The sequence below is a fragment of the Ascaphus truei genome, chromosome 5, assembly GCF_040206685.1.
Source record: "Ascaphus truei isolate aAscTru1 chromosome 5, aAscTru1.hap1, whole genome shotgun sequence".
Classification (NCBI taxonomy): Eukaryota; Metazoa; Chordata; class Amphibia; order Anura; family Ascaphidae; genus Ascaphus; species Ascaphus truei.
In genome coordinates this window covers 101,214,321-101,228,036 of record NC_134487.1, presented here as the reverse complement: position 1 = coordinate 101,228,036, position 13,716 = coordinate 101,214,321, and the positions used below count along the sequence as shown (strand labels likewise).

General features: G+C 45.0%; 1 protein-coding gene across 18 annotated transcripts in view; it reads right to left on the bottom strand.

The window, feature by feature from the left end:
* Positions 1 to 3,513: 3,513 nt before the first annotated feature.
* GRIP1 (glutamate receptor interacting protein 1) overlaps positions 3,514 to 13,716 on the bottom strand; it is an 894,479-nt gene continuing 884,276 nt past the window's right edge. For all 18 annotated transcript variants that reach the window (XM_075600319.1, XM_075600328.1, XM_075600326.1 and 15 more), the window contains one exon: positions 3,514 to 5,186. In XM_075600319.1, coding sequence (XP_075456434.1) covers positions 4,950 to 5,186 — 237 coding nt within the window. In that variant the 3' untranslated portion in view covers positions 3,514 to 4,949. The remainder of the gene's footprint in view (positions 5,187 to 13,716) is intronic.

Here is a 13,716-nt window from a genome sequence, read left to right as displayed (position 1 = left end):
GTTGCCCTCTTCATCGTTATTTGCAGTGTCACAGTTTTTTTCTTTTTGTACTGAAGCAGCACTATCGCAGACAGCGCACCGGAGAACTGATTTGGAGGACAAGGATTCATTCTTTACATAGCAATCATGAGTCCCTGATTCAATCAATTTTGGGGAATTTATGTTGGAATAAGAATCCTGGGCGTCATTCATTTCATATTCCTGGATGTTGCGGAGTCAAGAGTAAGGCCAGGTAGACGCCATCTTATCAAATACCAATTGTTATTGGATCCCCTCAGACTGATAAACCTATATTTGTGACATATAACTTATTGGACAGGTCCTCTATAGATTTCCAATCTCAATCAAAAAACACCAAAGGATTGGGGGGGGGGGGGGGGGGAGAAAAGGAAAACATCCACAGAAAAGAAAGAAGCACGTTTAAATAGTACTTCTGGCGTTATTAATATCTCAAATGTGACATCAGAATCTGAATTATCCGGTAGGAGAAAAAAACGGGAGCATGGCCATGCAAAAAAGTAGACGTCCGGGGCTACAGTGCAAGTCTAATGAAAAAGGTCTTTAATGAAACAATGACAACATGGCAGACAGAGTAAAAATCTACTCTAACGCGTTTCACGCTTAATGCAGCACTTTGCCTACTTTTTTTGTACAGCTGTGCTCTGTTTTTTTTTTCTCCTACCGGATTATCTGCTTCTCCATACCACGTGAGGCACGCCAACCAAGGAAGACAAGCGACCGAATGCGAGTACTTTACTCCGTACCAATTACTGGTTTCTATGGGAGTTTGTCATTGACACTACAGGGATCCGTATGCTCTAGGGAGGCAGTCCAAATAGGAAGAGAACCAGAGGGGGTTGCTATACAAACAGCCATCTGCACTATCAACCAGGACATTTACCTATACCTCCCCCACTTTGAGCAATACACCTGTTTTCATCAATTGTCTTACTCATTCCATGTCGCTTTGATTATTTCTTTCTACAAGCAATCAAATCAAATCAGCTTTATTGGCATGACGAAAGAACATCTCAGTATTGCCAAAGCGTGAATAATAGGGGGTGGGGGACAATAATTACACGAATACTAGGGGGTAGGGTATAATGATTGCAGGGTATATGGGTAACAGTTTCGCACAGGGGTGTAGGGGTTAGTGGACGTCTCTCAGCTTGTGGCAGGTGCTGATATAGTGTGCAGCCAGTTCTGCTGTGGTTTCATCTTCTCCCAGGAGGATCGCTATTTTTTGGTTCTCTTCTGTATTATTAAAGTTCTGGATAACAGCAGTGAGTTTCTCTAGGTGGGCACTCCTCACTTCAGAGTATTGTGTGCAACGCAACAGGAAGTGAGTTTCATCTTCTACCTCTCCTAGCTCACATCTTAGATACTATTTATATCACTGGTAACCAAGTCTTGGTAGCACCGTTCCATGGAACTTTGTTCTGTTACATAGAATCTGAATTATCTCCTTAATAAAGGTTTAAAATTCGCCCCCACTATAAACTTTAACCTTTTTGACACTGTGCTCGACCTACACAAATTTGTCTCAGTGTCCACAGGGTGGCTTATCCAAACTGACATGTAAAGGCATTGAGGTGGTTCAACCCCTTATTAGGGGTGGCAATAGGGTCAATAAGCTTGACCATAGGGAAATGTTTTGTATTTTCACTTTACGTACTAGAATCCCGAGGGGACTTTATTCAGATTTGGGATTTTAGTAATTTTTTTTATAAGCATTTTTGAATTTAATATTTCATTTAATATATTTTCTACTTTTTCTTTTCTTCCTTTTTTCTTTCCCCCCCCTCCCTCACCCTCCTTTTTTTTCCCCTCCACTTTTTTCTTTACATAAATTATATCCTTTATTTAAATAAAAGCATTAATGTTATTAAATTCATTAGTTATTATGGATTACATTTGTATTTTGTGTATTTATACATTTCCCTACAGTCAAATGCTGTCATTAATTTAAAATTATCTTTACTTAAAATTCTTTATTTTTTGTATACAGTGCATATCAAAAGTGTTTAGAGAGGCTCTTGTGGTTACACATACGGAATATGTTTGCTTGTTATAGAAAATATACTTGAAAAAATTTTAAGTATATATTTACTTATATTCGTGTCTCCTTTACATTTTGATCCATGTGTGGTTGATGTGGAGGATATATATATAAATAGAATTTATATCTGGCTACTTAACTCTACATCAACCTCCATATGCACCAACTGGTGGAGTTCTGTGTGTAAAGGCAACTGTTCAATATAGTTATGCCTTATTCAATTTGTACATTTTATAAAGGTTTTTTTCTTATGCCTGATCTTGCTGCAATGTAGCCATTATATTGCGAATCATTGAGCCAAGGGCTATTCGGAACGTTGTGGCAGATCTTGTCTTTTCTTTATTCTATGTCTGTGTTAATAAAGTTGTTTTGAATGTTTTTTATGATGTTTGTGTACCCAGCATCCCTGACTTTTGCCCGGGAATGATGGGTATTTAAATGTCCCTATTGAGGCTAACTCAGACGGGACATTGAGCTGCGAAACATGTTGGTCTTCCTGTTATTGGCCAAATAAACTTTTTAGTGTTTGGAGTTGCCCTCTTCCTCGTTATTTGCTGTGGTTGGCCTCTTCCTCGTTATTTGCTGTGGTTGGCGTCAGTTTTTTTCTTTTTGTACTGAATTATCTCACAGTAGAGGTTCTCTGCAATTAAGAATGGGCGGTTAAGATCCAGTGAAGCCCACAGTTCAGGTTCTGTACAATATTAAACAAATTTAAGTAGATGGGGGGATTGCTGCTTTCAGGTTTTTTTTTTTTTAATATTTTGTAATCATTCCATTTCTTCCAAGTTCTTTAAATTACCTGTTATGTCAAAATAGTTTATGGACAAGAAAGCAAGAGGCCGATTATTAAATTGTGTATTTATGGTGTTACAATTGTACAGATTTAAAGGTATAGATTGACAATTGTGTTGGAAGCCATCCCTAAAGAGTTATATATACAAACCTTTGTAACTGCACCTTCTCAATCATGTTTGCATTTCAAATGCTTATATTAATATTGCACCTTGTTTTTTTAAATCATTGTTTATTCTGTTTTGTACAGTATGATTGTTCCATACAAATATTTCCAACAGTTTGAGTTCCCAAAATCATACATAGACAATAAATGTCATGCTATTAAAGTATTAAATTTGTACAAAAATACTTTACAGTTTAATACTTGTTTGTTACAAACAAATACATATTTGAATTGACTTACGATAAAGACTTATTTCTTCCATTTACTTAATTTTGAACGTCTTCATATTCTGGCAGTGTTTTAAAACAGTATCTTTTGCCAAGAAAAGAAGGTTAACGCATTCATTAAACAATAGCAAAGTCAGACTGATCAGACATGTCACACAGTATGGATGCTTGTAATCCAGTGTCTGGCCTTTGTTGCATTCCTCTTCCGGATCCTCTTATAGCCAGTGCCAGTAATGCATATCAGAGACAGAGCTGCTGGTGAGTGAGTATCAAATCAAAACGGGAATCTTTTTATTGCTTTGAAGGAAAAACAATTGGCAAAGCTTTTCAACACGTACAGTTTTAAAGCAACAATGATACATGGCTCAGAACACATTTTGATTGTAAAGCTCTCACGGTTTTCCTTGTTTAAACTACACAAACACCAGAGCTTCCATTAGCCATCCAAACGTATTCTATTTTGTGTCTGTGTATTACACAAAACGCTTGAGGAATCTGAAACATGTTTAATAGCAATGCACTTCAGGCCCCTTCAGCATTTAAGCCGTCATTTTCTTTTTACTCCCCCTCCAAAAAAACTATTGTTTTTATCTTTTTATATGAACTAGGAGGTCCTCCGGAGCTGAACCGCACATTGGAAGCTCCACCCCATGCCTCCCCCTGCCTCCCCCTGCCCAATTGCAAAGATGTAATATTTTCTTTGCCAGTACCTGCATGGATAACACAAAGGTGGCTGCACGGTCATTCAATTGGAAACTCCAATGTCATCTTACAATGTCACAGCTTTCTATTGGTAGCCCGCGTAAGACTGACCCAGGAGCCATATTGTTTCCTGGACAAGAATTCCTCTATGGGAGTTTCAACAAGAAATATTTCAGGAACTGGTGGGGCGTAGCTTAGTGTCCTGGTTCAGTTCTGGGTCACACGTTGTTTCAAATAAGGTTAAAAAAAAGTATATTAAAAAACAAGCGGCACAGATTGCTGCTTCAAGCATGTAAATCCATAAACCAATGGCAATCCTGCCTATTTCATAATTGTAAATGACATACTTTTCAATAATATAATGAATATACACTAATAAAGTTTTAATTCATGACAAAGTATCAGGTAAAAGGTCTTTTGGGCTAAACCACATAGCGTGCATTTGCACTGTAGCCCAGTCATCTTAAAACAGTCTGTAAAATATCCTGGATCCAACGTATTCTCTTTGTAAATACAGTTTTTAGTTTGAAATAAAGTGAAAATGTGATCCTTGCTAAAAACATTAAAAAGTTTTATGTTTTAAGCCTCAGCAGCTTCAGACTACATGTAAAAGACAGTAGCATAACATGAAGATTCTTTAACTTGTTGTATAATCTTCCCTCTAGTCCATGGACAAATGGCTGGAAAATAAGACACCTTTTGCTTTCAGTAGTTTCTCTGCACGTCACACAAACCCAGTGTTTGTTCAAGATTAAGCTTGGAATGGCACTAATTTTAATATTTATAGTGATCACAAAGTAAAAAAAAAAAAAAAAACACTTGTTACTCCCATTTATGCAAGTGGAGTACCATTAGTCTACACAGAAGTATTTTAAGCCCCCCCCTGTGCTTACTAGTAATGCCACATAGTGACATCTGTGTCTTAAACGTCACAGATTAATTATACAACAGGGATTTAGCACCAATTTTCTACTATTGAGTCAATAAACTGGAATTATCTCTGCTATAAAGTATTAGTGGAATCTCTCATGTCCACACCTGCAAGGCGTCCACTTGCTTGTTGAGAGAAGGTGTGATTTTGGTCACTCCATTCCTCTACTGGCAAATTCTGTACATCTGACGCTTCCTTCTGAGAAGCTATTGGGTTCCTGCTAATAACCAAATCAAGTTTGTTGCCAGATTCTGCAATAAGGGGAACAACCAGGCAGCAGTCAAAGTCTCGGGTGCGTACATGATTCACCTATAATGATACAAAAAGGGTACAGGTTATGATATTTATTTTCTTAGGTTTCATTTTTCTACAAGCTGAAAACCAAACATCTATTACTTTTAACTTGGCATAAATAGTATTCATTGTTTTGTTTCTGTAACCTCTCCATCGTACAGTGGATGTATTTGCATTCCTAGGCAACTTAGTTTGAGTTAAATACTTCAGAGCAAAGTTGAATAGTTACCCAACAGCAGAGTTGCACACATCAATTCAAACGATTCAGGATTTTGCTAAAAAAATATATATATCTTTAAATCTGATACTGCTCACGTAAAATGGAATTCAGAGCAGGGGGATGTGTGTTCTTGAGCTATTTTTTAATCAGACACTTGGAGCCTAGTTACGTTAAAAAAAAATAATTGTACCGGGCTGTCCACCAGCAATTCAAATGTATGTATATAGCGCTATTAATGTACATAACGCTTCACAGCAGTAATACACGTGATAATCATATAAATAACAAGTAATACAAACAACACGTCAAGGGAAGAAGTGCTTCAGACATAAGTGACACTTGGGAAAAGGAGTCCCTGGCCCGAAGAGCTCACAATCTAATTGGTATGTAGGAGGAACGTACAGAAAAACAAGAATAACACAAGACACTGCAGGTTTTCTTAATGCTATTTAATGAGCCAAAAACTTAGCGATGTTTTGACTAGAGCGGTCTTTTTCAAGTGGTGAGTGGCTTAAACTAAAATGTCCCATAGAGTTTTATAAACCATACAAATCCCCAGCATGCTCACTGATTGGAAATAACACCTGCTGTAGTAGTGTGCTGAATCCTCATTAATGCTCAACGCTGCGGCTGGAAGAGATCGCAGCTGCTGCAATGTCCAATAAAATTGCCTGCTTGACGCACGTGATCCGATGTGTCCAGCGTCATCCTGTTAATGTGTCAGTCGTCGTCAGGGAGATGTGATGCCGGGCGCCATCAATTTAAGAGCGGAAATGGGATGTTTAAGATCGTTACAGTGTTTAACGAGGGCAGTTTCCTCTGCGGAATGTATGGTCTTGCTCTTGTGCTCAATGCATCTCGTTTTTAACATTCTGTTCGTTTTGCCAATAAAGCAAAGTCCGCAAGACCAACACTCAAGGTTTTCATTTGCTAAATTGTGTGGACATGCTTATTTATATTCTGCTCAAAATCCACATCTTACATAAATAAGCATAATTATGTCTTACCATACTTCCTTTTTAAAATTAGTTAATATTTAATTTTTTTGTTTGGTCACAATTAGTCACTTGAGGCATGAGCCCTACTGACATTGCTTATATGCTGTTTCTCTTTTTCACATATATGTGCTGGAAGATTTTATTGCCCCGCTTGTATTTCGGTGATCTCCACAATCAACATGTCACATTCAGCTGTCTGGATTCCTCAAATGGAACTTATATTTGTATACCTCACAGATGCGAAGAGGTACATTAACTTACCCGCGCACTGAAGAAACAACGGAATATTCGTTTTCATCTCAGCAACTGTTGCACAACAATATATTCATAAAGAAATGCAAATAGATATTCGTTGGGAGGAGCATAAGGATAATACAAACTGTCATGGAACCAGAACTACCTTTCTGACTCACCTCCCTCTCTCCTTTGCAGCTTCTGCCTGTCAGATCTTATTCCCAGCTGCATGGAGCTTGCACACACATACTGTGCCTGTGTAACTTGCAACAATGTTGCATGTCTTGCCTCTGGGCATGGAATCAGTGAGCTGCTACTGCAGTTTCTGATATCCTCACCAGAATGGGCTAGTCTGCCCCCCTCCTGTTTGTTCAGAGGTAGTCTGCCCCTAGACCAGCGGTGCGCAAACTGGGGCGCGACCCCCAGGGGGGGCGCGACACTGCCGACGGGGGGCGCGGGGTTTACAGAGGCCCCGCGCGCTTCCCGAAGGCACTTAAATTAAGTGCCGGGGGAGCTGCAGGGCCTCTGTAAACCTTACTTACCGTGGCTTCGGCGGCTTCCTCCCTGCGTCGCCATGGCAACGTGGCGTCAAAATGACGCTGCGAGGTCATGTGACGTCACGTTGCTATGGCAACGTGACGTCATTACGCCGGAGCGCGGGTAAGTTGGGGTTGGGGGGGGGTGCGGTAATGAGGGGACAGCCGGCAGGGGGGCGCAGGGAAAAAAGTTTGCGCCCCCCTGCCCCAGACTATTCCCTTTACCCACACTGCCCCTCACTTCCTTTTCCACCCTGGAGACAGTGAGTACAAGACCCTTCTATGTTCATCCCCCATGGTGAGGCCATCTCTTTTTACCGGTTTCTAACTAATAATCACCACTACATACCATCCACAAGTATTTGTAACCTGCTGCTTCCCAATAAAGTGGAGGAAATATTACAGGGCTTGGAGTGATTTAAAAGGGAACTGAGTTAATGCTATCGGGAGACATTCACACATCAAACGTGACCCTGGCTTCAGAAAAGTAAAAAGAGGACCGTGTGCCTTGGGGACACACACAGAGGAGCTGCTACCCACAGCCTTTATGCTAAAGAAACAAGCAAGCAGCTTGCACAGCAAATAAACAGCAGTCTCTCACCACCACTGTACAAGCATACTGCTCCACGTTGCTACACAGAAGCCACCAGCCTCTACACAGTAAACAACTACAGCTTTATGCAAAGACAAGTGAGCAGCCTTACTTTGCTAATAAGAATACAGAATAGTCTCTGCACAAGCAGCAGCTTCACTCTGCCAGACAGGGCAGCAAGCTTTATACAGCAAATTGCACACAGCCTGCAGCCTTAACAGACAAGAAGTAGCTCAAACTGCGCAGCAGCTTTGCAAACAAACAGTGCTTTTTACACAAACCTAATGCCTTTCTCTGTCTGAGCTCACCCTCTGCACAGCCCCATAGTGAGGATCCACCATCTCACCTACCCCTGCGCACGTCCCCACGGCCAGCGCCATCAAGGGCCACGCCACCGGACACCCGCCAGGACACCTGTCAGAGCCACCGGACACCTGTGAGTACAGCTACCCCTACGCTGCACGCTGCAGGACACCGCTCGGCATCATCTGAGACAGACGCCCATCGCCGACAAGGTAAAAGACCGCACGCCACACACACTGGCTAAAGGCCTACACACACCTACAGCATGGCAGAACTCAGAGCCTCACCAGACATCACGCAGGAAAGCGATCACTCAGACACAGAGACCGCTGCGCAACTGCAACAGGCGCAGGCAGGCGCAAGGCCCAAACGGACAGTCACACTGACACAAAAGGCCCGCGAAAAATATGAGACTGACATTGAAGCGCACCGCGCTAAATTAGAGTTGGCCTGGAACACAACCACACTTGGGATACGCAATGTCGCCGCCGCTGGCAATTCTGTACAACAGCTCGAGCAGGCAATAACCCAATTAAAGATAGACCACTTATGCCACCAAGGGCTGTCAGAGGCATACGCCACTTACCTGGCCAGGGCTAATACCGGCGAAAGCCTACAAGAAAGGGACTTACAGCACAATACTAACTTGACACGTGACAGCCGCGTGCGAACCGCCATCGCAGACGCCCAAAGCGAGAGAAAAGAGCTCCTCCTGGAGACCGCCTCGCAGCGCTCAGGCACATCCAGCCACTCATCAAGGTCAGCAAGATCAGCGCAATCTAACGCGTCCAGCGCAAGCACAAACGCTACCAAGGCGCGAGCCACCGCAGAGGCCGCACGTGCCAGGGCCGAATATTGTCGCAGAGAGGCAGCCATAAGAGCAGGAAGAGCGCGCATAGAAGAGGAGGAACAGACAGCCGCTGCTAATGCTGCCGCCACTGCTGCCGCTAACGCCGCCACTGTTACCGCCGCCATGGCCGCTATTGCCGCAGCGACTGCGCGCAGGAAAGCCGAATTCGATGCGGAACTAGAGGCACTTAATCAAGAGAAGGAAGCCGCTGCCGCCATAGCCCAAGCTGAAGTCCTAGAAGCAGCCGCGCAACAGGACGGCGGGGAGCAACCGTACAGACGGATAGCCTCAGAGGATCAAGCCCAACGCACTGAAGACTACGTAAGGAGCCTCTTCAGCGTAAACATCAGCGCACCATCTCAACACGGATGGAGTGACACCACAGACACCAAAGACTTGCTAGGTCCACGAGGAGAAGACGCTGTTCCTTCAATGGTACATGCTGCCTGGGATAGCCACAGCCGCAACAGTGATCCACACGCCAGCGCGCACACGGATGCACCACAAAAGGCTCGCTATCCAGGTACACCCACACGGGAGAACACAGCCCCTCACACTGACCAGCAGCCATCATGCGTCCACGCCAAGGAAGAGGCGACCGCATTAGCCTCTCCCAACAACTACCTCAGAACGGGACAAACACGCCGATGCCTCAGGCCTGACAGACATAGTCAAGTACATGATCCGGCGTGACCTGGTGCAAGCAGGACTCACCAGCTTCGACGACCGCCCTGAGAACTACCGGAAGTGGAAGTTCACGTTCAAAGACGCAATCAACAGCTTGGACTTCTCAGCAAGAGAAGAGCTCAACTTGCTATTCAAGTTCCTGGGGAACGAATCCAGAGAGCACGCAAATAGACTGCGGGCGGCCAACGCGCACCAACCCCAAGTAGGTCTTGACCTAGTGTGGGAAAGGCTAGAAGAGTCCTACGGCAGCCCCGAAGCAGTCGAGGATTCGCTCTTCAAAAGAGTCGACAGCTTTCCCAAGATCACAACCAAAGACTACTCGAAGTTACGAGAGCTCGGGGACCTGCTGCAGGAACTGGAGTTCGCAAGGAAAGACCATTCCTTAATAGGTCTCAACGTCCTAGACTCAGCTTGTGGAGTGAGACCCATCCTGGAGAAGCTACCCTTCAACCTCCAAGAAAAATGGATTTCACAAGGCTCCAAATACAAAAGGGAGAAACAAGTCGTCTACCACCCATTCTCAGTTTTCTTGAGCTTCATTCGCGAAGCAGCCAGGACAACGAACGACCCCAGCTTCTTCTTAGGTGCGCAAACCACACACAGTGCAAGCAGCCTGAGGACAGAGAGACCAGTGGCGAGATACGGTAACACCCAAACACCCATCTCGGTCCACAGGACGAACGTGCCTCTCACGACCCAAACTACTCCCGATCAGTCGGTCGCCGGAGACAAGAAACCAAGGGACCTTAACAAAGAATGCCCTATACACAGAAGGCCGCATCCGCTTAACGAGTGTATCGGATTCAGAATGAAACCCATAGAGGAGCGAAATAACTTACTCAGGGAATGGGGAGCTTGTTTCAAATGTTGTGCTTCCACAACTCATTTATTCAAAGACTGTAAAGAAGAAATCAAATGTACGGTGTGCGAAAGTGACAAGCACGTGACATCGTTACACCCAGAGGCATTGACACCCCACCAACTCAACAACCCATCCTCCGTAGCGGAGCATGGCGGGGAGGAAGGAGAAGGAGAGCCAACATCCGTCACATCTCAGCGACAAAATGTCCTGCTCCAAAATATGCCTTGTCGCAGTGCACCCCCAGGGACAACCTGAGAAGGCTATTCGGATGTATGCAATCCTCGACGACCAAAGCAACAGATCATTGGCGAAGACGGAGTTCTTCAACCTATTCAACTTACAGGACAATACCTCACCCTACACCCTCAGAACCTGTGCAAGGTCAACTGAGTCAACAGGGAGAAGAGCAAGCGGTTACGTCATACGTTCGGTGGATAACAGAGTGAAGATAGCTCTCCCCACACTCATCGAGTGCAGCCACATGGCCACAAACAGGGACGAGATTCCCACACCGGACATGGCACGCCATTACCCGCACCTCAGAGGAATAGCCAACTACATCCTGCCGGAAGAACAAGACGCCAAGATCTTGCTGCTGCTCGGTAGGGACATCATGAGGGTACATAAAGTCCGTAAACAGCTTAACGGACCCCACAACGCGCCATACGCTCAAAGACTTGACCTAGGATGGGTGATAGTGGGCAATGCGTGCACCGACAAAGAGCACGGACGAGACTATGTTGACGCCCGCAGAACGGTGGTAACAGAATGTGGACACACATCCCTCTCTGAACCATGTCTTGGCCATCTCAAAGTGACCGAAGGGCCAAGTGAAGAGAAAAGACAAGGTCATAGCCCTGAGGTCAACAAAAACATCCTTGCATCGGGGGGTTGTGACAATGGCCTAGGATGCTTAGCGGTTCAGATAACCAAGGATGACGAGTCGACTCCACTGAAGGAAGAAAGTAACCTCCCAAAGGTGACCGACAAAGGGGTCATCCAAAAGACAATAAACAATCGGACGATCCTCTCGCGAGCAATGGCACGGCTGGGACGTACAGTCGTTCCTCTCCACAGAGTATCCAGCGATAAAGCAGCCAGCTGTCATGGCTGGCATAACCGCAAAGGACTGCGCCCTACAGGTGAAGCCACAGTGTCAAAAGGACTGTTCGTTCACACACGTAAGAGGAGACAGTTGCAGAGACATTTCCCAAAAGGATTTACAAGGACAAAAGAGACTGTTCTTCGTCATGTCCAGGGAGAGAACAACCTCCTGAGGGCAGTCAACAAAGAGACACAAAAGCGTTTCACCAAATTACGTGGAGATGTTCTCGTGCAAGAGAAAAGCACCGATGACCTACGGTGCACAGCGTTCCAGACAACAAGGGACAACGACAAGCAAACACCATCGAGGGAAGATAGAGGATTCCCGAGGTTAACAACCATGGAGCTCTCCAAAGACGGACCAGGCAGTTGGTGAACCCGCTACCATTCCGTTCACCAAGAATGCGCTTCCCAAACAATGGAGAACATGCCATCTCTAGGTTCACTTCGCACCTCTGCGACCTACAAAGGGAACCAGAGACCAAAACCAACTTTGTGGCCTTCATCCAGAAGATATTCCTTACCGGCCACGCAAAGCCAGCACCTCTAATGAAGAAAGGCGAAGAATGCCGGTACCTCCAATCATCTGGGGCCTACCACCCTCAGGAACCCGATCAAATCCGGGTAGTGTTCAGCCCCAGCACTCAGTTTCAGGGAGTCTCCCTGAACGACGCCCTCTTTACTGGACTAGATTCGACAACCAGTCTTCCAGGAGTGTTGTTCCGCTTCCGCAAGGAGCCAAAAGCCATCTCCTTCTGCCAAAAGCCAGGTGATAGAGCGACAGGCTACCACGACTGGCATACCTACAAGGGGATGCATTCTGTGGGTAAAACTACAGAGACAAAAAGACTGTTCTCTCACAAGGCTAAAAGGAAACAGCGCCAGAGACTTTTACACAAAGACATTGTGGTGCAACCAGCAAACCTGGAGCTGTGCATCCACCCTGCATCCTTTGCCAAAGAACCTTGACCAAGGGACCTTGATACCAGTGATACCGGCCGGTGTCACATCGCTATGTGGACATGGACTCTTGCATCGTTTGAGAATGTGATGTTATCTTTGTTATGCATTGCACATATGTTTCTCATAGTCTGTTATATAGTAGTATCTACAGATACCAGACGGGGAGTGTCATGGAACCAGAACTACCTTTCTGACTCACCCCCCTCTCTCCTTTGCAGCTTCTGCCTGTCAGATCTTATTCCCAGCTGCATGGAGTTTGCACACACATACTGTGCCTGTGTAACTTGCAACAATGTTGCATTTCTTGCCTCTGGGCATGGAATCAGTGAGCTGCTACTGCAGTTTCTGAGATCCTCACCAGAATGGGCTAGTCTGCCCCCCCTCCTGTTTGTTCAGAGATAGTCTGCCCCTAGACTATTCCTTTACCCACACTGCCCCTCACTTCCTTTTCCACCCTGGAGACAGTGAGTACAAGACCCTTCTCTGTTCATCCCCCATGGTGAGGCCATCTCTTTTTACCGGTTTCTAACTAATAATCACCACTACATACCATCCACAAGTATTTGTATCCTGCTGCTTCCCAATAAAGTGGAGGAAATATTACAGGGCTTGGAGTGATTTAAAAGGGAACTGAGTTAATGCTATCGGGAGACATTCACACATCAAACGTGACCCTGGCTTCAGAAAACAAACTAAACCGTGTTTAATGAAACACCATCACCGGATTAAGTCCAAAGGATTGAACAGACTAATTGCTCTGCGCATGCGCAGCGTCGGATACCTAGCAACAATTGGATCTCGTCGAGGGAGTAAAGGTGGATTGAAATCAGCTAGTATGACATCAGCAAGATGGCGCTCGACATCAAAGTTTAAAGCCCGGCGCATGCACAGCGTAGTTCACATAGCAACGATCGGATCTCGCAGAGGGAGGAAAGGGAGACGGAACACAGCCATGATGATGTCACCAAGCTGGCGCCCGGCATCACATCTGACACATTAACAGGATGACGCTGGACACATCGGATCACGTGCGTCAAGCAGGCAATTTTATTGGACATTGCAGAAGCTGCGATCTCTTCCAGCCGCAGTGTTGAGGATTAATGAGGATTCAGCACACTACTACAGCAGGTGTTATTTACAATCAGTGAGCATGCTGGGGATTTGTATGGTTTATAAGGCTCTATGGGACACTTTAG